This window comes from Chelmon rostratus, chromosome 8, assembly GCF_017976325.1.
Source record: "Chelmon rostratus isolate fCheRos1 chromosome 8, fCheRos1.pri, whole genome shotgun sequence".
NCBI lineage: Eukaryota > Metazoa > Chordata > Actinopteri > Chaetodontiformes > Chaetodontidae > Chelmon > Chelmon rostratus.
In genome coordinates, this window is record NC_055665.1 from 19,182,771 (window position 1) to 19,201,493 (window position 18,723).

At 40.2% G+C, this 18,723-nt stretch overlaps 1 protein-coding gene across 2 annotated transcripts in view; it reads left to right on the top strand.

Moving 5' to 3' along the window:
- Positions 1–18,723, top strand: part of ulk4 (unc-51 like kinase 4) — a 79,340-nt gene that overhangs the window by 38,661 nt on the left and 21,956 nt on the right. For both annotated transcript variants that reach the window (XM_041942652.1, XM_041942653.1), the window contains 10 exons: positions 371–504; positions 896–1,017; positions 1,210–1,266; positions 1,568–1,619; positions 2,190–2,284; positions 6,078–6,129; positions 7,512–7,716; positions 8,850–8,942; positions 14,235–14,283; positions 17,230–17,335. In XM_041942652.1, the coding sequence (XP_041798586.1) occupies positions 371–504; positions 896–1,017; positions 1,210–1,266; positions 1,568–1,619; positions 2,190–2,284; positions 6,078–6,129; positions 7,512–7,716; positions 8,850–8,942; positions 14,235–14,283; positions 17,230–17,335 (965 nt within the window). The remainder of the gene's footprint in view (positions 1–370; positions 505–895; positions 1,018–1,209; positions 1,267–1,567; positions 1,620–2,189; positions 2,285–6,077; positions 6,130–7,511; positions 7,717–8,849; positions 8,943–14,234; positions 14,284–17,229; positions 17,336–18,723) is intronic.

Genomic DNA, 18,723 nt, shown 5'->3' on the forward strand with positions numbered 1-18,723 from the left:
CAGCGGTAACCTTTCCACTCTGCTCTGAATTTGTGAATAGAATATTATTGATTACTGTTCAATACAAGCAGTCTGACAAGAATAAAAATGTTCCCAGGGCCTGTCTGTGTATTTCCCGGCCCCTTCTTGTTATGCATTCTGTCACAATATTTTAGCTCCTTGACATCAATCTTATTGTTAATGTATCTTCATCATTTACATGTTAGTGGTTGATACTTCTGAGCAACTAACAATGAGTGGAACAGTGGACTACTTGACAGTATGAAACACTAAAAACAGTCATAGTGAAGAAAATCCTGCAACCGTGCAATATTAATTTATAAGTAATGCTACATACATTTTGTGATGTACAATGTCTCTGTCTGTCTAGACTTGTGATGTACATGGAGAGAGACCTGCGCAAGGCCACTCCCCTCAGAGAGAATCCCAGCCAATCAGGATACCTGTCTCAGTGTCTGGATTTACTGATTGTGTATCTGAGTAGCACTGCACCACTGATACTGGGTACAGACACACACACACACACACACACACACACACACACACACAATAAAAATACCCCTCTGCATGGCATGTTGATATGAATTTGCAAATCAATTTAGCAATGCAACATTCTCCCTTCCTTACTCCATTCATCCACAACTGTGTTTGAGAATTTTAATTTTTAATCCTGTAAACATTCATGGAATTTCAGGTTGGTAGGAAACTTTAAAGTTTTTGCAAGCAATGATAAAATGCTCCTCTTTGTGCTCTTCTCTTTGTTTAACATTTTACAAGAATAAACTATGTTTTTATGAAAATGTACTTTTATATTGCAGGAAGTAACCCCTTTAGCCCTCTACTCTCATTCCTTCTCATCTGCTCTTGTGTCCCCTTGTCTTGTCTCCTTCTCAAGAGGATGTGTTATGTGCATTACGAGGTGTGATCGGAAGGAGACATCCATCTGCAGCTCAGAGCAGACAGCTGAAACACACTTTGCCTACAATGTCTGTAGTGCTGGAGCTTCTTTCATCACAGGTAACTTGGACCCACAGGAGTTTTCTTCATTGTGTGATTTTAATGTTCCAGCACTATTGCCTGCAAGGTTATTGCTTAGAACAGTATTTCCCAGGTGCTGTGACACTGTACATCATTTGGGTTTGTGTAAGCCAACAAAAGAAATAATGTTTTGTGTATTCCTGCTCTTCACCCTCCTGCTTCTTCTCACAGGTCTTTAGATCTCAAATAGTAACTGAAGAGTTTCTAGCTCAAATTGGATTGCTGCTGGTAAGTGTTTGGTATACAGTAATAATACATCACCAATGGTCATGTTTAGATAAGCACTCTTTAACTGTCTCTTCAGCAGAGTAATTGTTTTACAGACTGAATGTGAAAAAGTAGTGCCACTAATTCATTTGACAAGCTAAAATACTACAATAACATAAACAGCAGACTGTATTGTAGTCGTTTAATACTCAATCAGGGATAAATCTAAAAAATGAAAAACAAACAATTTAGAAAACATGAAAAACTATTGCTCTACCATGTAGGTGATATGCCATTTGTACCCTCTCTCTCTCACACACAGAACTATATCACCTCCATAGATTCCAATGAGACAAATCTGGCCAGTGCTTTGGGTGAGTTACTGCCTCAATTACTGCAATGTTTATAAATTTCACACACACATCACTTTTTTGCTCGGTGCGTTTATATAAGCCGTAATTCTGTTTTATTGGCTCTTTCTCCTTGGAGCTTAAGTGTTACAATGAGCATGTTTAACTGTTTACATAAAGACTAAAAGTAATGAATGAAATAGTCTGTAGTTGGAAAACAGTGTCACTTTGTAAAAACAAACATATGTTATCATATAACATTTAGTTTTGAAGGCTGCACTGTAACTCACAAGACACCCACTTACATGTAGCCTTAAGAGACAGATGTGACATTGAATGTCAAATACTTGTGCACAAGCTAAGGTGCAGCGTGCAGGGTCAGCTACAGTGTACTGCTTTTGGGGAAGCTGAGGGGGTTCAATGCCTTGCTCAAAGGCAATAATAGCAACCACATTCCAGTTACTAGCTCACAAATGGAATATACCCAGCTGTCAGTGCAAGCAGTTCAGTTACTGGTCAGTCTGTACAGTTGGTCATCCTCCACTTTTACTGAGGAGATGATTCAGTAGAGAATGATATCTGATTCCCCGTTAGGTTCGGCTGTATGTGAGGAGTTGATTAGGACATCTCTGTCCATTATGGAAGTCCTGAGTCAGCACCATGCTCTCACCATTCCACATCATAGTGCTGTAAGTATGCATGCAAGCAAATTTGTTACTGACTTCCTGTCTGACTCACTGTCTGACTGAATGTTTGTCTGTCTGTCTGTCTACCTTACTGACTGTCTAATGGAGATGACCTGTCATCATCCTGGTATTCTGTCACAGTTCAGACTGTCAGTTTCCAACATACATTTTTTTTTTTTTACTGTTGACTCATTTCGAATAACATAAGTGATACATATATAAAAATTGCCTTGTGTATTAAAGTGTCTCTATGAATATCTCCACTTTTTGCACATTTCATATAGTGGTTTTATAGTCAGTGTTTGTCTTCCAGTCTACTAAACCTGTCTGTTAGTGTTCAGAGGACAGAGGGTCAACTTGTGCACTATTAGACAAGACACTAATCAACCATTGAACCAACAGTGTCTCATCCGCTCTGTGTGTGTGTGTGTGTGTTAGTGTGTGTGGGTGTGTCTGTGTCTGTGTGTGTCTGTGTGTCTGCATAAGAGCATGTGCATGGGATGAGACGATGAGATTGTGTTTAATGACTATTGACGTATGGAAGTGGAGAGCAGCAGGAAGCAGACAGGATGGAGGGAGAGAAAAGAAAAGTGATGAGGAATAGAGGAAAGGAGCCAAGAGAGGGCTTGCTGCTACTGATTGTCAATAACACAGGAAGACACTTTAATTACCACCAGCCAGCTCAGATTAACTTTTATTGCCCGCTGGACAAGGACACACAGTCATGTTTGAGTTAGTTTGCTTCTCTGAATCCTTGTCACAAAGTAAAGTTTGCAGTAAGTTTTGCATCCACAACCCTCTTTTTTTTCTTTTGTTTTTTTACGCAAGCTGCTTTCTCTCTATGGCAAATGTTGCATTTGTCCTTTAGCCAAGTTAAACACGCATACAGCTATGTACCTGTTTAAACCGAGTAATGATGGGGAGGAATTCACGAAGTGTCCCACTTAATTTAATGTGTCACTGAACTGTGAAAAACAGTTAAAAACACTTTATGGGCTACACAAACCTTTACAAATCTGAACCAACCACTGTAAACAAATACAATTTAAAATTGAGTTCAGTCACTGAGCATGTTGTTGCACTAAATGTGCATTCAGCCACAATGGTTGGTTCATTATTTTTTGGGTCTATTTGCGTTATGCTAGTGAATTTAGAAATTCAGAAAAAAGAACAGGTGCTAAGCTTTTACTTTGGAAAATAAAAGGAAAAAAAACACAACACATAGGAACAAAACAATCTCTATAGCACTGCCACATGGTTTTGATTCAATACATAGAGTGCATCACCAGGCACTGAGTGACAATTGAGCCAACTGGTGGTATTAAACAGTATTTATACTTAAATTAATTTACTAAACAACTCTCACTTAAAGTTGACCAACACTACTATTTCTCACTTTGGCAAATAGAGAAATCCACCATCCTCTTTTCAGCTGCGTCTGCTGTAATGACAAACATTCAGTCTTCTAGTAAGACCAAGATATATTGGGTTTGTCTGTATCTAAGAGCTGCATGCTAACAATAGCCCATTTGTTGTTGAATTAATGATATATAGTAGCTTCAGCACAGCAGGTATATTGGGTAAAAAAGTAGTTGTGTGCACTGCCTAATCAGCAATGTACACATGTCAGTTTGTTTGCCACAAGAAGCCGAAGTAGAATTTCAGAAGCTATTGGTTATGATTTACAAATAGTAAAAAGTTCAAATAAAAGTATGTACAACATAATACAACTTAACAGTTGTGCTCATAAATGTACACACCCTGGCAGTTTTTGCAAAATATGCCTGAACATTTTCTTTTATTTAGGGATAGTGGTCAGATGATAGAGATAGAGACACATACCCTTGAATGTTTAGCTTAATAATAAACACACAAGCTGACACACACAGGTTTAAATGGCTGTTAAGGGTAAGTGTCCACACGTGTGACTTGTTTGATTGTAATTAGTAGCTGTGTATAAATAGATAATGAGTTTCTTAGCTCTTTAGAGACCCCTGTACATTTCAAACAGGGCTGCACTCACTTTGCTGGATACTGAGCCATGGGGAAAATTGCCAGAACAAAGCCGTTTCTACGCCAACACCACTAAACAGCCCGCTTACAATATGCCAGACAGCACCAAGACAAGCCTCAAAACTTCTCTAACAAAGTCATTTTAAGTGATTAGATCAAAATGGATTTTTATGGTCACAACCATAACGCTATGTTTGGAGAGGAGTCAACAAGGCCTATGATGAATAGTACACCATCCCTACTGTGAAGCATGGAGGTGGATCTCTGATGTGTTTAGGAGTGTGTGAGCTTCAGTGGCACAGGGAATTTAGTCAGGATTGATGGAAAGACGAATGCAGCATGTTATCAGAAAACATTGGAGGACAATTTGCATTCATCAGCCCGGAAGCTGCCCATGGGACTGACTTGGACTTTCCAACATGACAATGATCCAGAACACAAAGCCAAGTCGACCCTTCAGGGGCTACGGCAGAAAAAAGTGAAGGTTATGGAGTGGCCATCACAGTCTCCTGACCTCAATATCATTGAGCCACTTTCAAGAGATCACAAACATGCAGCTCATTCAAGACAACCCAAGAATTTACAGGACATGGAGACTTCTTGCCAAGAAGAATGGGCAGCTTTACCACCTGAGAAAATAAAAGGCCTCATCCACAACTATCACAAAAGACTTTATTGCTATGTTTTGTTTAATGGTCATCTATTCTGTGATGCCTTATACTTTAATTTGAATCCCATTAAAAAAAAAAAAAAAGTATTTTGACTGATGATTCGTGTATTAAAAAAAAAGATACACATCTGACAAATTCTGCCAGGGCACAACTGTTTATATACTATTACTGTTTTTACATTGGTTGCAAAGTAAAGTGAAGGAATTCATCACAGTGGTGGTGATTGGAAAAACTGTTTTCTTTGCATAAGTTGTGCAATGGGCAGAGGGGTAACTAAGTAAGAGAGAAAGAACCAGAGAACAGGGACAAGAAAGGATTTCAGGCAGTGAGGGGGCATGTCACTCGCAGTTCACAGTTCAGAGAAATTGCACCAAGCCTCTCTCCCCACACACACACTATTCAGCCTTTTGATGGTTGTGATATTAATACACACACCATTAAGTGGTGGACAACATCCTTTGTAGTTTCCTTTCTCTGGCTTTCAATGTAATGACCTCACACACACTCACTCAGCATTAGTGTTGTTTCTATGGTAATATTAGTAATCATGCAAATTCATGCAATACAAATGCATGCCTAAATAAGGCCTTTGACAGTTGTGGAAGTACATTTGTGTGTGCATGTGCCTGTGTGTGCGTTTGTGTGCGTGTGTGTGTGTGTGTGATCAAAGAGATCATTCAATAGTGCATTTCCATAGTAATTTGAATTAATAAATTACAGTGTCGTCTATTGAGTTTAATGTAAAAGTATATCCTGTTTTCAGATTTGCTGTATATTAAGTAGATTTTCAGAGGAAAAGCTAAAATTGCTTTTATTGATATATTTTTTCCTTCAAAGGAGAGAACATGGGACCAAATTGAACCACTGATAATATTTATATTGTTACATATAAAAGCCTTCTGCTCATTGGCTGTAGTTTCTGCTGCCACAGAATTACAGCCTGTTTTCACCTAAGTTGCTTCATATCCATGGCACCGAGACATTATCAGCAGATGACCTTAATGTATAAAACAACAGACTGTAATTAACTCTGAGGGATTCTAGCTTTAATGGAGGACCAGTGCAGTGTGATATGTGTCAAGTTTTTTTTTGTCTGTTTATGTCTCCTGAAGGTTGTGGATGCCATCCTGCCTCCTCTGACAACACTGGCTTTCAGCAGAAATGGTAAGAATGATGGTGGGCCATGTTTGAGAGAGGGAAGAGAGAACAAGACACAGTGGAAATAGAAGTAAATGTCAGAGTAAGGGAGGAGGAGGAAGGAAAAAGAACAGAGGAAATGGCAGATGGGAAAAAGTACAAGAGAAGACGAGGACCTTTGTTGCCTATCACACCCCCTTTCTTTTCTCTTGTTTCCTGTCTGTTATCAACCAAAGACAAAAATGCCAAAATTAATCTTGAAAAGGAAGACAGATACTGTACATATATCCACTGATAGATAGACGTTAGATAGATACATGTTCGGAAGATAGATAATAGATGGATGAAGAAAGGTGTGTAGAGAAAAGAGATGGCAAAGAAGAAGGGAGTTTATGAGCAAGATAGGCAAACCTTGAATTTCTATGGTCATAAAAATCTCTGCATCAGTGAATTGCAGTACTCAGTGAAAAGAGTCATTGTAATTATCCACTGCAGTGTTTTGGTTTGACCCTCACTGAGTCATTAGGTTTTGGTTTCTGTGGGTCCCGGCATGGCAGAGTAGGAGTATGTTTTATGGAGCCATATTCTCAAGGTAAAATTACGTTATTCTGTGTGGGCATGTCACATGACATTGCTCTAAAATAGCTTATAGCCTTCAGTCCTCCTCTGTTTTTGTGTGTAGACATTTTACTGCCTGTGTATTTGTACTGCATACTGTATGATGTAGTGATGTAGTGTAATAACATACTGTCTTACTTCTGTTACTTGTTTGACTTTTACTCAGTTTATTAGGCTGTCGGTGTACATTTTAATTTAGCTGTAGAAAGAAATTATTAGATTAAGTACATTAATGTTCGCACACTGAACTGGTCAAAACATTAAAAAACTACAGTATATACAAATTATGACAACAAAATTACTGTAAAACACTATTGAAAAATTGTAAAACAGGAATAATAATAATAGGAAAAACGAGAATATGATTCCAGGAAGATGTTGTTAATTTCAACTTAAGCTGCTATCAGTTAGGTAGGACCTGAGCCACACAACCTCCTCTCCGCCCTGGATCTTGTTTCCTGAATCCTGAGCTCCAACGTCTTCAAGTTGTATATAACATTTTGGCTTTAGTCTTGTCTCTAAATCAAGAATTTCCAAGTAGAGTGATGGCCATGTGATTTTATGCAGTTGTCAAATGTCACTTGCATGTAATGGTCCCTGTGGAAACAAGAAGGCAACAAAGCAACATTTTCTGAGCTAGTGTGTGGAGGCTGGAAGCTACTGCGGACTACACACACACACACACACACACACACACACACACACACACACACACACACACACAGAGTATTCTAAACCCTTCTTGAATACTATATTAATGCTCTCCCTCTTTCTCTGTGTGTGTGTTCCAGTGGAGTGGTCTGTGTTTGTTTTGAGGGTGCTGTCCGAACTCAGTCTTGTCTTGCTGGTCCAGGAGAGTGATGGAACTGAGGAAGATGAGGGGACAGAGGAAAAGAAAGGGAGGAGAGAGGAAGCAGAAAGAACAGCAGGAGGAATAGATGGTGGAAAGTCCTGTGGTCAAATCATAACTCTCATGACCACCTCTCTGCTTCCCAGGTTGGTCTGACTCTTTCTAACTTAACTTAAACATCCAATGAGGAGCATTTTGACATCAGCACAACATAACCAAATTAAATGTGATGGTTTAATACAATTAGTGTAAGTCAGACCATCTTCAGAATGGTTCCTGCCCTCTCTTTTGTGTCAGTGGTATTATTAGTGATGTGTTTCTCAATTTTAAAACAACGTTTCTCTTAGCAAACAAGACAGTGTTCCATGAAGTCCAACAGGCTTTGGCTTATGCAAGTGCCCCACTTTTTTTGATAAACACTAGCTGTACATAGACACAATATTCAATCCAAAACAGCTGTAATACAGTGGCTGCCAGGTCAAACATTATTGTAGTGTTTGTATGTCTGTAAGAGCAGGTGGTAATGTCACACCTAGATTTCTTGAGAGGAAAATCTATTCATTATATTTTCTATGATGATTAACTCATTTTCCTGGGGTTTATTACCAGGTGACAGTGGTGTTTTGAATCCTAGTAATATGGTAAAGATGTAGAGTATTCACACCACTAGCACTTTAAAGTGATATATACAGTACAGCATTTTGTGTCTTGGCGTCCTGCGTCTGTGGGCCCTTGTCACATCTTAGTACTTGTCAGATTCAGCTGACTGACAAGCATATGTCTTTACGAGTGTTGGCATCAAATGATAAATCTATGGAGGGCAGAAATAGACAAATGAAGTTCGCATCATGACAGAGTCACAAAAATACAAAATTCCTGTTGACAATTGCGGTGTGTTTTTCTCGCTTTCCTTCACATCCTCTATGTGGATCTATACTGTCTCCTCTTATAACGTTCTTATTTTTATCTCCCTTTTTAAAATGTTCCTCTCTCTCATGGTTGCCTCATGCGGTACTTCTTGTTCACCTTTATTTCCACCCCCACCCCTCACATCTCTCTTCTTCCTCCCCCCTTTGCCTCTCAAATTTTCTCCTCTGCTCCTCTTCCCACATTTCCCTCTCTCTCCCTCTCTGAAAACTCTAGTTCTCCCATCCCCCTCTTCTCCACCCCTCTCTCCAAATCTGTTCCAGTTTACACTCTGGTACTAATGATCAGAACAGTACATTAATTATTAATGCTACCAAAGTCAAACGTTGTACTCATGCATGTTTATGTCTAGGTATGAGTCTCTTCTTCGAGCAGCAGAGCCTATCCCGCTCTACGCACTCAAACTCCTTGTATCGATGACTGAACACAGCAAGCAGATCTGCAGGTAGTGTACACACAATCAGTCACACACTTCAATCACATACATTCACAACAGAACACTGTTACGGCGTCTCAGTACCCAGTGTGACCTTACTGTACATTTAGGAAACAATCCCAATTATTATCAGCACAAGAAAGTGCACTGAAGAGTACAGACAACTGTGTATTACACATCTACTGAAGTAGTCCTGTGTACAACAACACAAACTCACAAGTAAACCTGCTCTATAGATGCTCCTATAGGTGTTCCTCTAGTCGTGGATCCACCTCTGAACATACATCATTCCCTTTTACAGTAACAGAAATGTTATTTATGTGGACAATATGTTTGTTGACTCTCGATACATTTAACTTAATTTTTCTTGTTCTCTATCCGACACAAAGGTAGTATTGAGTTTTTTGAGATTTTGGTTTAGAGTCCTAGCAGGCACACACACAAATACACACAGGCACATTTTAGGTGCTCTGTGTGCAATGTTTTAATGCCAAGGCCAGTCATTCCCAGTTCAGCACTGTGAATCACTACTGACTGTTTTTTATTCACAACCTTGCACACACACACACACACACACACACACACACACACACACACACACACACACTATTAACAGTGATTTTTACCCACTAGTAGAAGCAGATACACACAAATGATCTTTTATTTATTGCTGTAGCTGATGCACATTCAGAGCTAATAGCAGAATCAGATGCACCACTGCTGGTAATCCACATTCAACAAGACCTCTTTCACCCCTCCTAAAGCCAGTGTTTTCTGCATTAGTAATCAGGTTAGTGGCAGGCATAAGGTGCTGTATCAGCTAAGATGTGTGAAGACTTGACACATTGTGCTGATATATCTTCGCACACTAGCTAGAGTTTTGTTCAAAAGTACACTGTGCACTCTTCAAATATGTAAGACACTTAGTCAAAATTATTGCTGCCATTAAAGCAAAATTCGATACTGCATGATGCTGAAGTAATTTACCATTCAGGTATTTAAAAACATGTATTTTTTAAGAAAAAGGCATCTGACACTGAAATAAAACAGGGTAATGATGTGTTTCCTGGTTTAGTTACACCGAGAATCTGCTGATCCCTAGGCTAACCATGAGATGACTCACCTGTGTGTGTGTGTGTGTGTGTGTGTGTGTGTGTGTGTGTGTGTGTGTGTGTGTGTGTGTGTGTGTGTGTTCATGCCTGCATGCCTACGTGCACCATACCTCACTTGTGCTTGCGCTGATGTTTGTGTGCTTGATAGATGTGTTCTGACAGCAGCTGTCAGTAAGTCTTGATTCTCTGGTCATCTGTCTTCTCTTTTCTGCTGTTGACAGAGACCGAAATTGAGGGTGAAAAAAGGGGGCAGAGAGAGAGAATGGAGAAGTCAAGGAGTGGATGGAGGGGTGGAAGGAAGCATTGAGGAAGGAAGTAGGACAGAGATAGTCAGGGAGATTGAGTTAGTTGGATGGGGGAAAGATAACGTTGGGAAGGAGAGAAAATATTTACAATGACTGAGGGATGAGGCAAGAAAGCATGAAGTGTTAATGGACGAGGCAGCATGAGTCGGTGTACATCACCTCCTTGCTGTGAAGACAAGGCGAGTGACAGTACGAGATAAAAGGGTGCAGTTTTCCTCATGCTTTATGTTGCAAAACATAGTTGTTACCTTAAAGGTACAAAGTTCATCCTCAAACTATTTCGGCTGTATTTAAGACAACTACCTTTTCGTCACTTAGTCTGACAAGTACAGTCATTATCAATATTTGTGCATCACTAAGTGATTATAGGCCTGCAAGAGTCCGTGGCCAAATATTGTAGCTTGTCCATAGTCCTTTGTTCCATCTTTACAGCAACCATGATTGTTAACCTTCTGTTTTGTCCTTTCCTCGGTTCTTCCCCTGCTTCCATCCACTTATATTATCTACTTCAGCAATAATAACTCAACAAACCTCTTATCCCTAATATCCCACTCTCCTTCCATCTCCATCCATCCGTCCCACCCTCCCAGAGTTCGAAGTTCATCCTCATAGCTGAATACGCCCCTACTTCTCTTATCAGTAATATTACCCCCTCTCGTCTCCATCCTCCTCTTCCTCCACCTCTCCTCATCCCCCTCTTTCCTTGACACAAGTAGAGTGACGTGAACTTTTCAAATTGGTGTCAGCACTCTTCTCTCTAAATGTTTTTCTCTCACTCTTTTTCCTCTGACATTATTAACAGTATTTCACATTTTTTTCTCTGTCTCCCTCGTTCTCTTTCTCTCACCATCTCTAATTTATTAACATTAGTCCACATTTCCCTCTTTCTCTGTGCCCTCTCTCCACAACTCTCCCTCCATCACTACGGTTATACAATCAGAAATTAAATTGCCTGGGTCTTGGTTAGATAAGTGTGGCTATGAAGCCCGTCGAGCGGTAATTAGATGGTAAATTGGGGACATTAACGTTGGGAAGGCAGCCTGCTGTTTCTCTCTGCATTATCACAGCCCAGACACACCTTCAAACAACTACATTTACTATGACCTTTAGCCAAAGAACCGTATGCTGTGTGGTTACATGTGTGTGTGCCGAAGTATGTTTCAGTGTCCTTATAGGTATGTCTGTCTGCCAGCTGTGTGTGGATTTGGCCTAGCCCTTTCACACATGATGGGCTTATCACCCAGGTATCAGGTTTTTTTTTCTTCTTTAACTGGGTTGGCTATTGTATTGTAATTGCAGAAGAATCTCTGTCTTAAACAGCTCATAATTCTTCCCTTTTTTCTTTTCTTTTATCATTAGTTAATAGCTTGACATAGACTCAACCTTGCAAAACCATTACATCATCACATTGCAGTAGTTATTTGGACATCTAAGTCTCTCTGAACCAGAGAAAAGTGGTCTTAACAACACCAAGGTGGCCATTGCACGCTAGAAGTCTGTGATTGCATGTAACAGTCTGTTTTACTGGGCTGCTTTCTGGTGTGAATAAATGCATAAAAATATATTTGTATCAACTAAAATATTCTTTAGTTGATACAAAAGCTCATTAAGGTGTGTCATTTATGAATCATTGGACCATCCTCCTCCGCCGCATTGTGATATATTAGTAGATATTTGACTAAAACTTCCAATGCTATCACATAACCTCTGGATTTTATCTTTGGTGTTCATTATCTTTTTACTTGAAGTAACAAGGTCCACGATGCTCTTTCAAAATCATCCAAGGTTAACCTTTAGAGCAGACAGCAGAATTATATGACCAGTAGAGTAGAGGTTAATTTAGCTTATTGGTTGTTCATAATGTGATAGTTATTTTATTCTCTGTTATAAAGCTAATACTGATGATGTGTGACTAATGCAGAAAGGGTTGTCTCATCTGTGTTTGTTCTATTATAGGTGGTCTGTTGTGCTCCGGCTTGTTTGATGTCTGGTGGTGTGCACTGTGTCTGTTGATGTATGGCTGGTAGTTTAAAGGTGGTCCAGTTTATCATGTCGTGCTGGTCTGGCCTGTCCTCTCATCTCTCAGCCTGTCACCTACCTAATGGGAGGCCATCCATCATCTGCAAACACAAACACTGACACACACACACACACACGAACACACATATTTACTCCTTCATAAAAAACCTGACTTAGGGTACAGAGCTAGATATAAAGTACATCATTTGTCTCTATATTCATTCATAGTGACAAGTAAAAAACAGCTGTTACACAGAAATAGTCAATATCCACAACTCCATGTATCTACAAGCAACCTGCTCCTCCGGACCACACCACAGTATCAACAATGGAGATGGTTACAAACACCTTGTCACTGCATTTGAATGCTGTTAGATCAGAGGTGCAATATGGCTGGCCTCAAGAATAAGGCCTCAAACAAACAACATCCATTATATGACAGCATTGTAGGTCAAAATATCATATTAATCTGAGGTCAGACAAGAGAAGATCCATTCAAGGTGGCATGTATGGCAAAGTATGCAAAGTAAAAATTGGTAAAATGTAACAATTCTAATGTGAAGCAGGTGGGCTGCATGAAACTCAGGTAGTTGACCCCCCCGGAACAACTGCTTGGTCCAATTAATCGCAGTTTCTTTTGCTGATGCTGATGGTCTTGCTCTGAATTTGTTGTAGCGGTGTGGGGAATGTTTTTCTCAGCGCACATTAAGTTGGATGAAAACAGTATTGATTTCTGTTTAAAAAGTAGATTGCACAACTGCAGCAAAAGTAATCAGATACACCAAGGAAAACACAGTGTATCTCAGCACACATTTAGAAAACTAGGCAATAGAATAGTCAACACCCCCTGATGGAAATTTGTTACTCTTTTTTGCTGACCAGATGCATTTCTACTGGAGCATCTAAATTTTATTAAATGAAGACATCCTCCCAGTTGATGCACCGTTGATCACATTAACTGAACTTTACTTCCTGTTCTGGAGTGGAATACAATGTTTTTCTGTCACTTTCTGAAAAGCAGACTTTTCAGCCGCAAACACAGAAAATGATGGATGCTGTCAAATCAGCTTGTTTAAATAAAGGTTTCCATAAGTGGTCTGAAGCCTGCCAGACAAGCTATAAATCATAGTTAAGATGAAGACATATTTTTAAATTAGTGGATCGGCTTTTTCTTCAGCATTAACACCAGTCCGACTGACAAAGCTGACTTTGTTCCCATCACAGCATGTAGACTTTCTTGTACACATAAACACAGGCACACTTACACAAGGTGTGTGTGTATACATGTTGACCCTTCAACCACAGAGTATTTGGTTGCAAATCAAACAACCTTAATCAGTAAGTAGACAGAATGTCATTGCCTATATAGACATCGATCCCTTTCTCCCTCTTGCTTCTACTCTGCCTCTCTGCTTTTCTTCAGATTTTGCAGTGTGGATTCATCCACATCACTCTTTCGTTTTCTCTCCTTCAATCCATTTGTTCCTCCACTCTGTCCAAATCTTGTCCCCTTTCCCCTGATCTTCCCTTCCTTTCTCCTATTCACCAAATGTAATCTTCCCCCACCTTAACTCTCATCTCCTCTTCCCGTGTCCTTCCCTCTCCTCTCTCACTTCATCTGCTCTCATCACGTCTCCTCTTTTTGTCTCTCTTCTTTCCCCAATTCCACTGGTACTAGACAGGAGTCGTTGTAGCGGAACTCCAACCTTAATGAAGATGAAACAGCCCAGTGTGTGTGTGTGCGTGCATGTGGGTGTGCATGTGCGTGTATGAACAGTGCAGTGAATTGCCTCTAAATTGAATTAATTTCTCACCCTCGACTTTCTACCTCTGCTCCAATATGTATTTTTCTCTTTCCATTTCAGATTGATCAAACACAGTAGGATCCTACCAGCAGTCTTTCAACTCATTATGGTAAGAAATCACTTAATCCATTTTTATTCAGCCAATCAGCAAATCACCTGGTAAGTCAGTAAATCAGTCCCTCTGTTATAAAGTCTTACAATCAGCTAATCAATCCCAGTTGTCACAGTCTGTATTATTTTATGGCAGTTCTGCTGTAGTTTATTACTGCTCAGTTGTACTCTCTCTCCTTCCTACTCTCTCCTCTCACTCGCTCCATCTAACCCTCGTAGATGTATTTATGTAAATTAGGCTGAGTGGTGTTGACCTATTAGACGGCTGGTGTAATTGACTGGCAGGTCAGCCATAGAGAGGAGGAAGGGTTAATAGAGTGAGAATATGGACTCCACTATTAAGATCCCACACAAACACACACTGTTATCAGCGAAGCATAACAGTGTTTCCAGTAAACAATTTATTTCACCTGACCCTTTTTGCATCGCAATCTAATGAACACACAAACACATGCAGTACAATCTGTTTTCGACAAACCAAAGCACTTGAGCTGCAGCAAGCACTTTATGCTTTCTGCGCACACACACGCACACACACGCACACACACACACACTCTAACACATACTCACTAAATAATCAGTGTTCTGCATGGCTGCCTGTCCAGCCCGGACTAGCTGATGCAGAATGTTAAACACTGTTATCCAACAGCCTGATTAACTCCTCTCCTGATTGTTTACTCCTGTCTGAAGCAGTCATGTCAGGATCCATTAGTGCCGTCTGTATTGTTCACATTTGGATTGATTTATGCTGCCTGAAACACTGTGGTCTGGATTGATTACACCTGTCATTGGTGATCACACTTGTCATTGAGAAACTCAACTAATTGTATTTGTCTAGATGATGAAGTGGTTCTGCTTCAGGCATGAAAGGACTTCAAGAAGCTGGCAAGACCATGGTTCTTTAAGGGTTGGTTGCTGTGCCCGAGGAGGCAGAAGACTGATCAGAAGGAGTAGCAGTCAAATACTTTCAGAAATCCTACCTCATACACTGCACACTCTGTAGATACACCACTAATGCATGTTGAACACTCTAAGTTAAAGGTGCAGGACAGTGAGTCGCTAAGATAAAATTAATTCCTTGTTGCTTTTTGTCAGATGTACTGTATGCTGTCAGTGATGTGCATGATAGTCCTTCCATGGCTTATTAGTCCATAGAGATCAAAATAAATGAGCTTTGTCATTTATTGTTACTGACGGGCAGGTTGTCCTAGGTGCAAATTGATGTCATTGTCTTCAGCCTCAGGCTACTGCACATGATGAGCATCAGCCAGGCTTATCAGGCCTGTACACAGATCACACTGATGGCACACAAACCCTGCAGGCAGAGCTGGTGTATCTCAGAGAGGATCAAATAGTGAAATGAGGGCAGGAGAGAGAAGGGAAAGTGAATTACTGTTGGAGAAAGGTTTTGTAAGGAGGAGAAAGAGAGTAAGAGGAGGAAAAACAAGGGAGGAGAAGGGAGAGGTTGAAGAAGAAAGTGGAGACTAGAGTGTTGCTCCTTGTTTCTCTTCAAAACCAATCCATTATCACAGGACACAACTACAATGTCCTCTAATAGACAGAATTAATTTGATCCTTTGCTCAACATTGTACCCCAAAATCATAATTTTTCTGACATATGCTGATCACTATGACTCAGTTTACACCTGGTATTAAAAGGAGATCTGTATCCAGGTGCAGATAATAAATGAACCGATCTTGCCTTTGTGGTTAGACCTGGTATTTTTAATGCATTGTCGTTATCCTCATTGAGATCAGATCTGATTTTGTGAGTTGTGTAGTTTGGGGGAAACTTTAGAAACTTTGTGAAACACTGTCTACGAAAAATTCGTAATCATTTGTCCCTCTTGTAAATCGGGTACTGCATCTGATACATTAAGTTCTGTTGAATAACGCACCCTTCACTTTCCTGGCACAGAACGGACATATAATCAGTAATTACAGACGTGTCTCTTTCAGCCTTTTCACTTGCTCTCTAAATTTGAACAACAATGCATATTTCGTGTTAGCTTAAAGCAAATATCTGTATCAATGTCATGCTGTGTACGGATGCCAGTATATTGTACAGATTGTGTTTACTCCTACTAAGATCTGAACAAAATGACCCTGTAAACACCTTGCATTAACTTGCATCTTGGGTGATCTGTTCAAAAGTGGACAGCTTCAAGTACTATTTTGAATGCACCCGGGACGCATTGAGGACACAGATTAGATCTGATCCCTCGGATCACATTCGGTGGTGGTCTAGGCCACATATGGCCACAGTCTTTCGCAGTGTGTGCGTGAATGTGTCGTGGGACACCTGCTCAACTGACATCCTCTGCATAAGGATTAGGTACACAGATTATGTACTCCAACACCAACGGTGTCATATCTTAATGTGAAACATGAAGAAGCCAAAACAACAGGCAAAGTGGATTTTCGTGGATTATACACACAAAACACGCTGTCTGATTTCCATTTAGACTGACGAGTCAGTACAACATCTTTGCAAACAGAAATGATGAATGTGTTTATTTGCATATATAGTATAGTGAGATCCAATCTCAAGTGGTCACTCGAGACACACACACACGCACACTGGTATTACTTGAATTGACGTCCATTCATTCACTGGAGCTTTAGGTCTAACCTTAACCCTGTGATACATGACAGAAAAGTTTACAGGTAACAGGGAAGATTGACAATCCTTCACTCCTGCACTCAGCCTCTCTCATTAGCATTAGCTGTGGCTGTGAAGTATAAAGATGCTTTTAATTGTGCTGTGAGTTCAATGTGTGTACTTCTATTTATATTACATATTATCTATCTCAAGTCATTACATTAATCTTTTTTAAAAAACTGTACATAGAAAACCTTTGAGTGTGGATTCAATTTGGAATTTAAAATGTTATGAGCGGACCTGTAACCTGTTCATCCTATTTCTTCCTCTTACTTTGTATAGGCTAACAGTAGTAATGTTACCAGTGGGGTGATCCAGAATGCAGTCGCCTTGCTGTGTAATCTTAGTGGAGACACAGTCTTGGACCTGGAACCACTACACCAACAAGGTACTGCATGGAGTGTTTATGGCGATGGGGGTGATTTAATATTTCTCTGCTGTGACAAAAAAACTTCTTGTCTACTTTTCTTGTTTGTACTGAATACTGTTATTACTGAGTGAGGTACGTGAGTCCTAGAGACCCATCTGTCATTGACCCATAGTGCCGGTGTCATGTATCTACTCTGCTAGCATTAGTTATTGTCATGCTACTTGTTGACATCTTGTTTTCCCCAGCCTGCTGTGGCTCAATGCGTATTCAGGTCAACAACCTTGTCTGTGTGTGTGTGCATGTGTGTGTACATTAGGCGGAGGCAATGTTTTTTGTCCTTCAGCTACGTGAAACTCAATAATATTAGAATTTCCTGTCGATTGCAAGTGATTCCAGTGGATCCAGAGTCGGGAGTGTGTCCTCTTAAAGTGAGGATGCTTTTCAGAAGTTAGGTCATTTTAGGCTCATTTTAGCACCCAAGAGCTAAGAGCTTCTTCTTGCTAGTTTGGGATTAGGACTTTAATTAGAAGGAAATAATAGTAAGACACAGCTTAGTATGCATGTAGGGATGCAGCCTAAATCTACAATTGGAGAATGAATGAAATATATTAAATACATTTGCAAGAAGACATTTATAAACACTGCTGCCTCTGTGTTTATGTGTGTGTGTGTGTGTGTGTGTGTGTATGCAAATGTTTCAGGACCCACAGTTCAACACTGTAATTGCAACTCTCAGTGGCAATGAAAATGCAACACAATAATACTTGCTTTCTCAAATTTCTATTTAGCACTGTGTTCATTTCCCTCTCTCTTTCTGTCTCTCTCTTTCACTCATCATTTTTTGTCTCATTCTGTCTATCCACCCCCTGCTTCCCCAAAACTACCAACGCTATCACCCCTTCCTCTCCCTCTATTTCCATTGGGTCAGCAGTGCGGCAGTTCAGTAGTCAGCATCATTATCGTCCAATCAGCTCTCCTCTCAACAAGAAACTGTCAACCCAGCACTAATACTGGCCAGGCAATTAACGCTATCTCTCTCTCCTCGCCTCTCCTCTCCTCTCCTCTCCTCTCCTCTCCTTTTTCTTACTTTGTTGCCCTTTGCTATATAAGATTGTTCTCCTCCTCTTGTCCCTCCTTTTCCTCTTCTCCTACCATCCACTTTTCAGTCAGCACAGCTTCACCATTATCTCCTTTCCTTGCTCCCTCCTTCCTTGTTCCCATTTTACCTTCTACCCTGTCCTCTATTTTGGGCTCTTCTTCTATCTCCCCTTCTCCTCTTTCTCCCCTCTTGTAGTTGTGGTTCACTCCAGATCAGTGTGGCGATGGCAAGAAAGAAGGGAGAGGAAGAGGAGGAGAGAAGAGGAGAAGGGAGGAAGCGTGTATAATTGGCTTTTTAAGGTGTGACA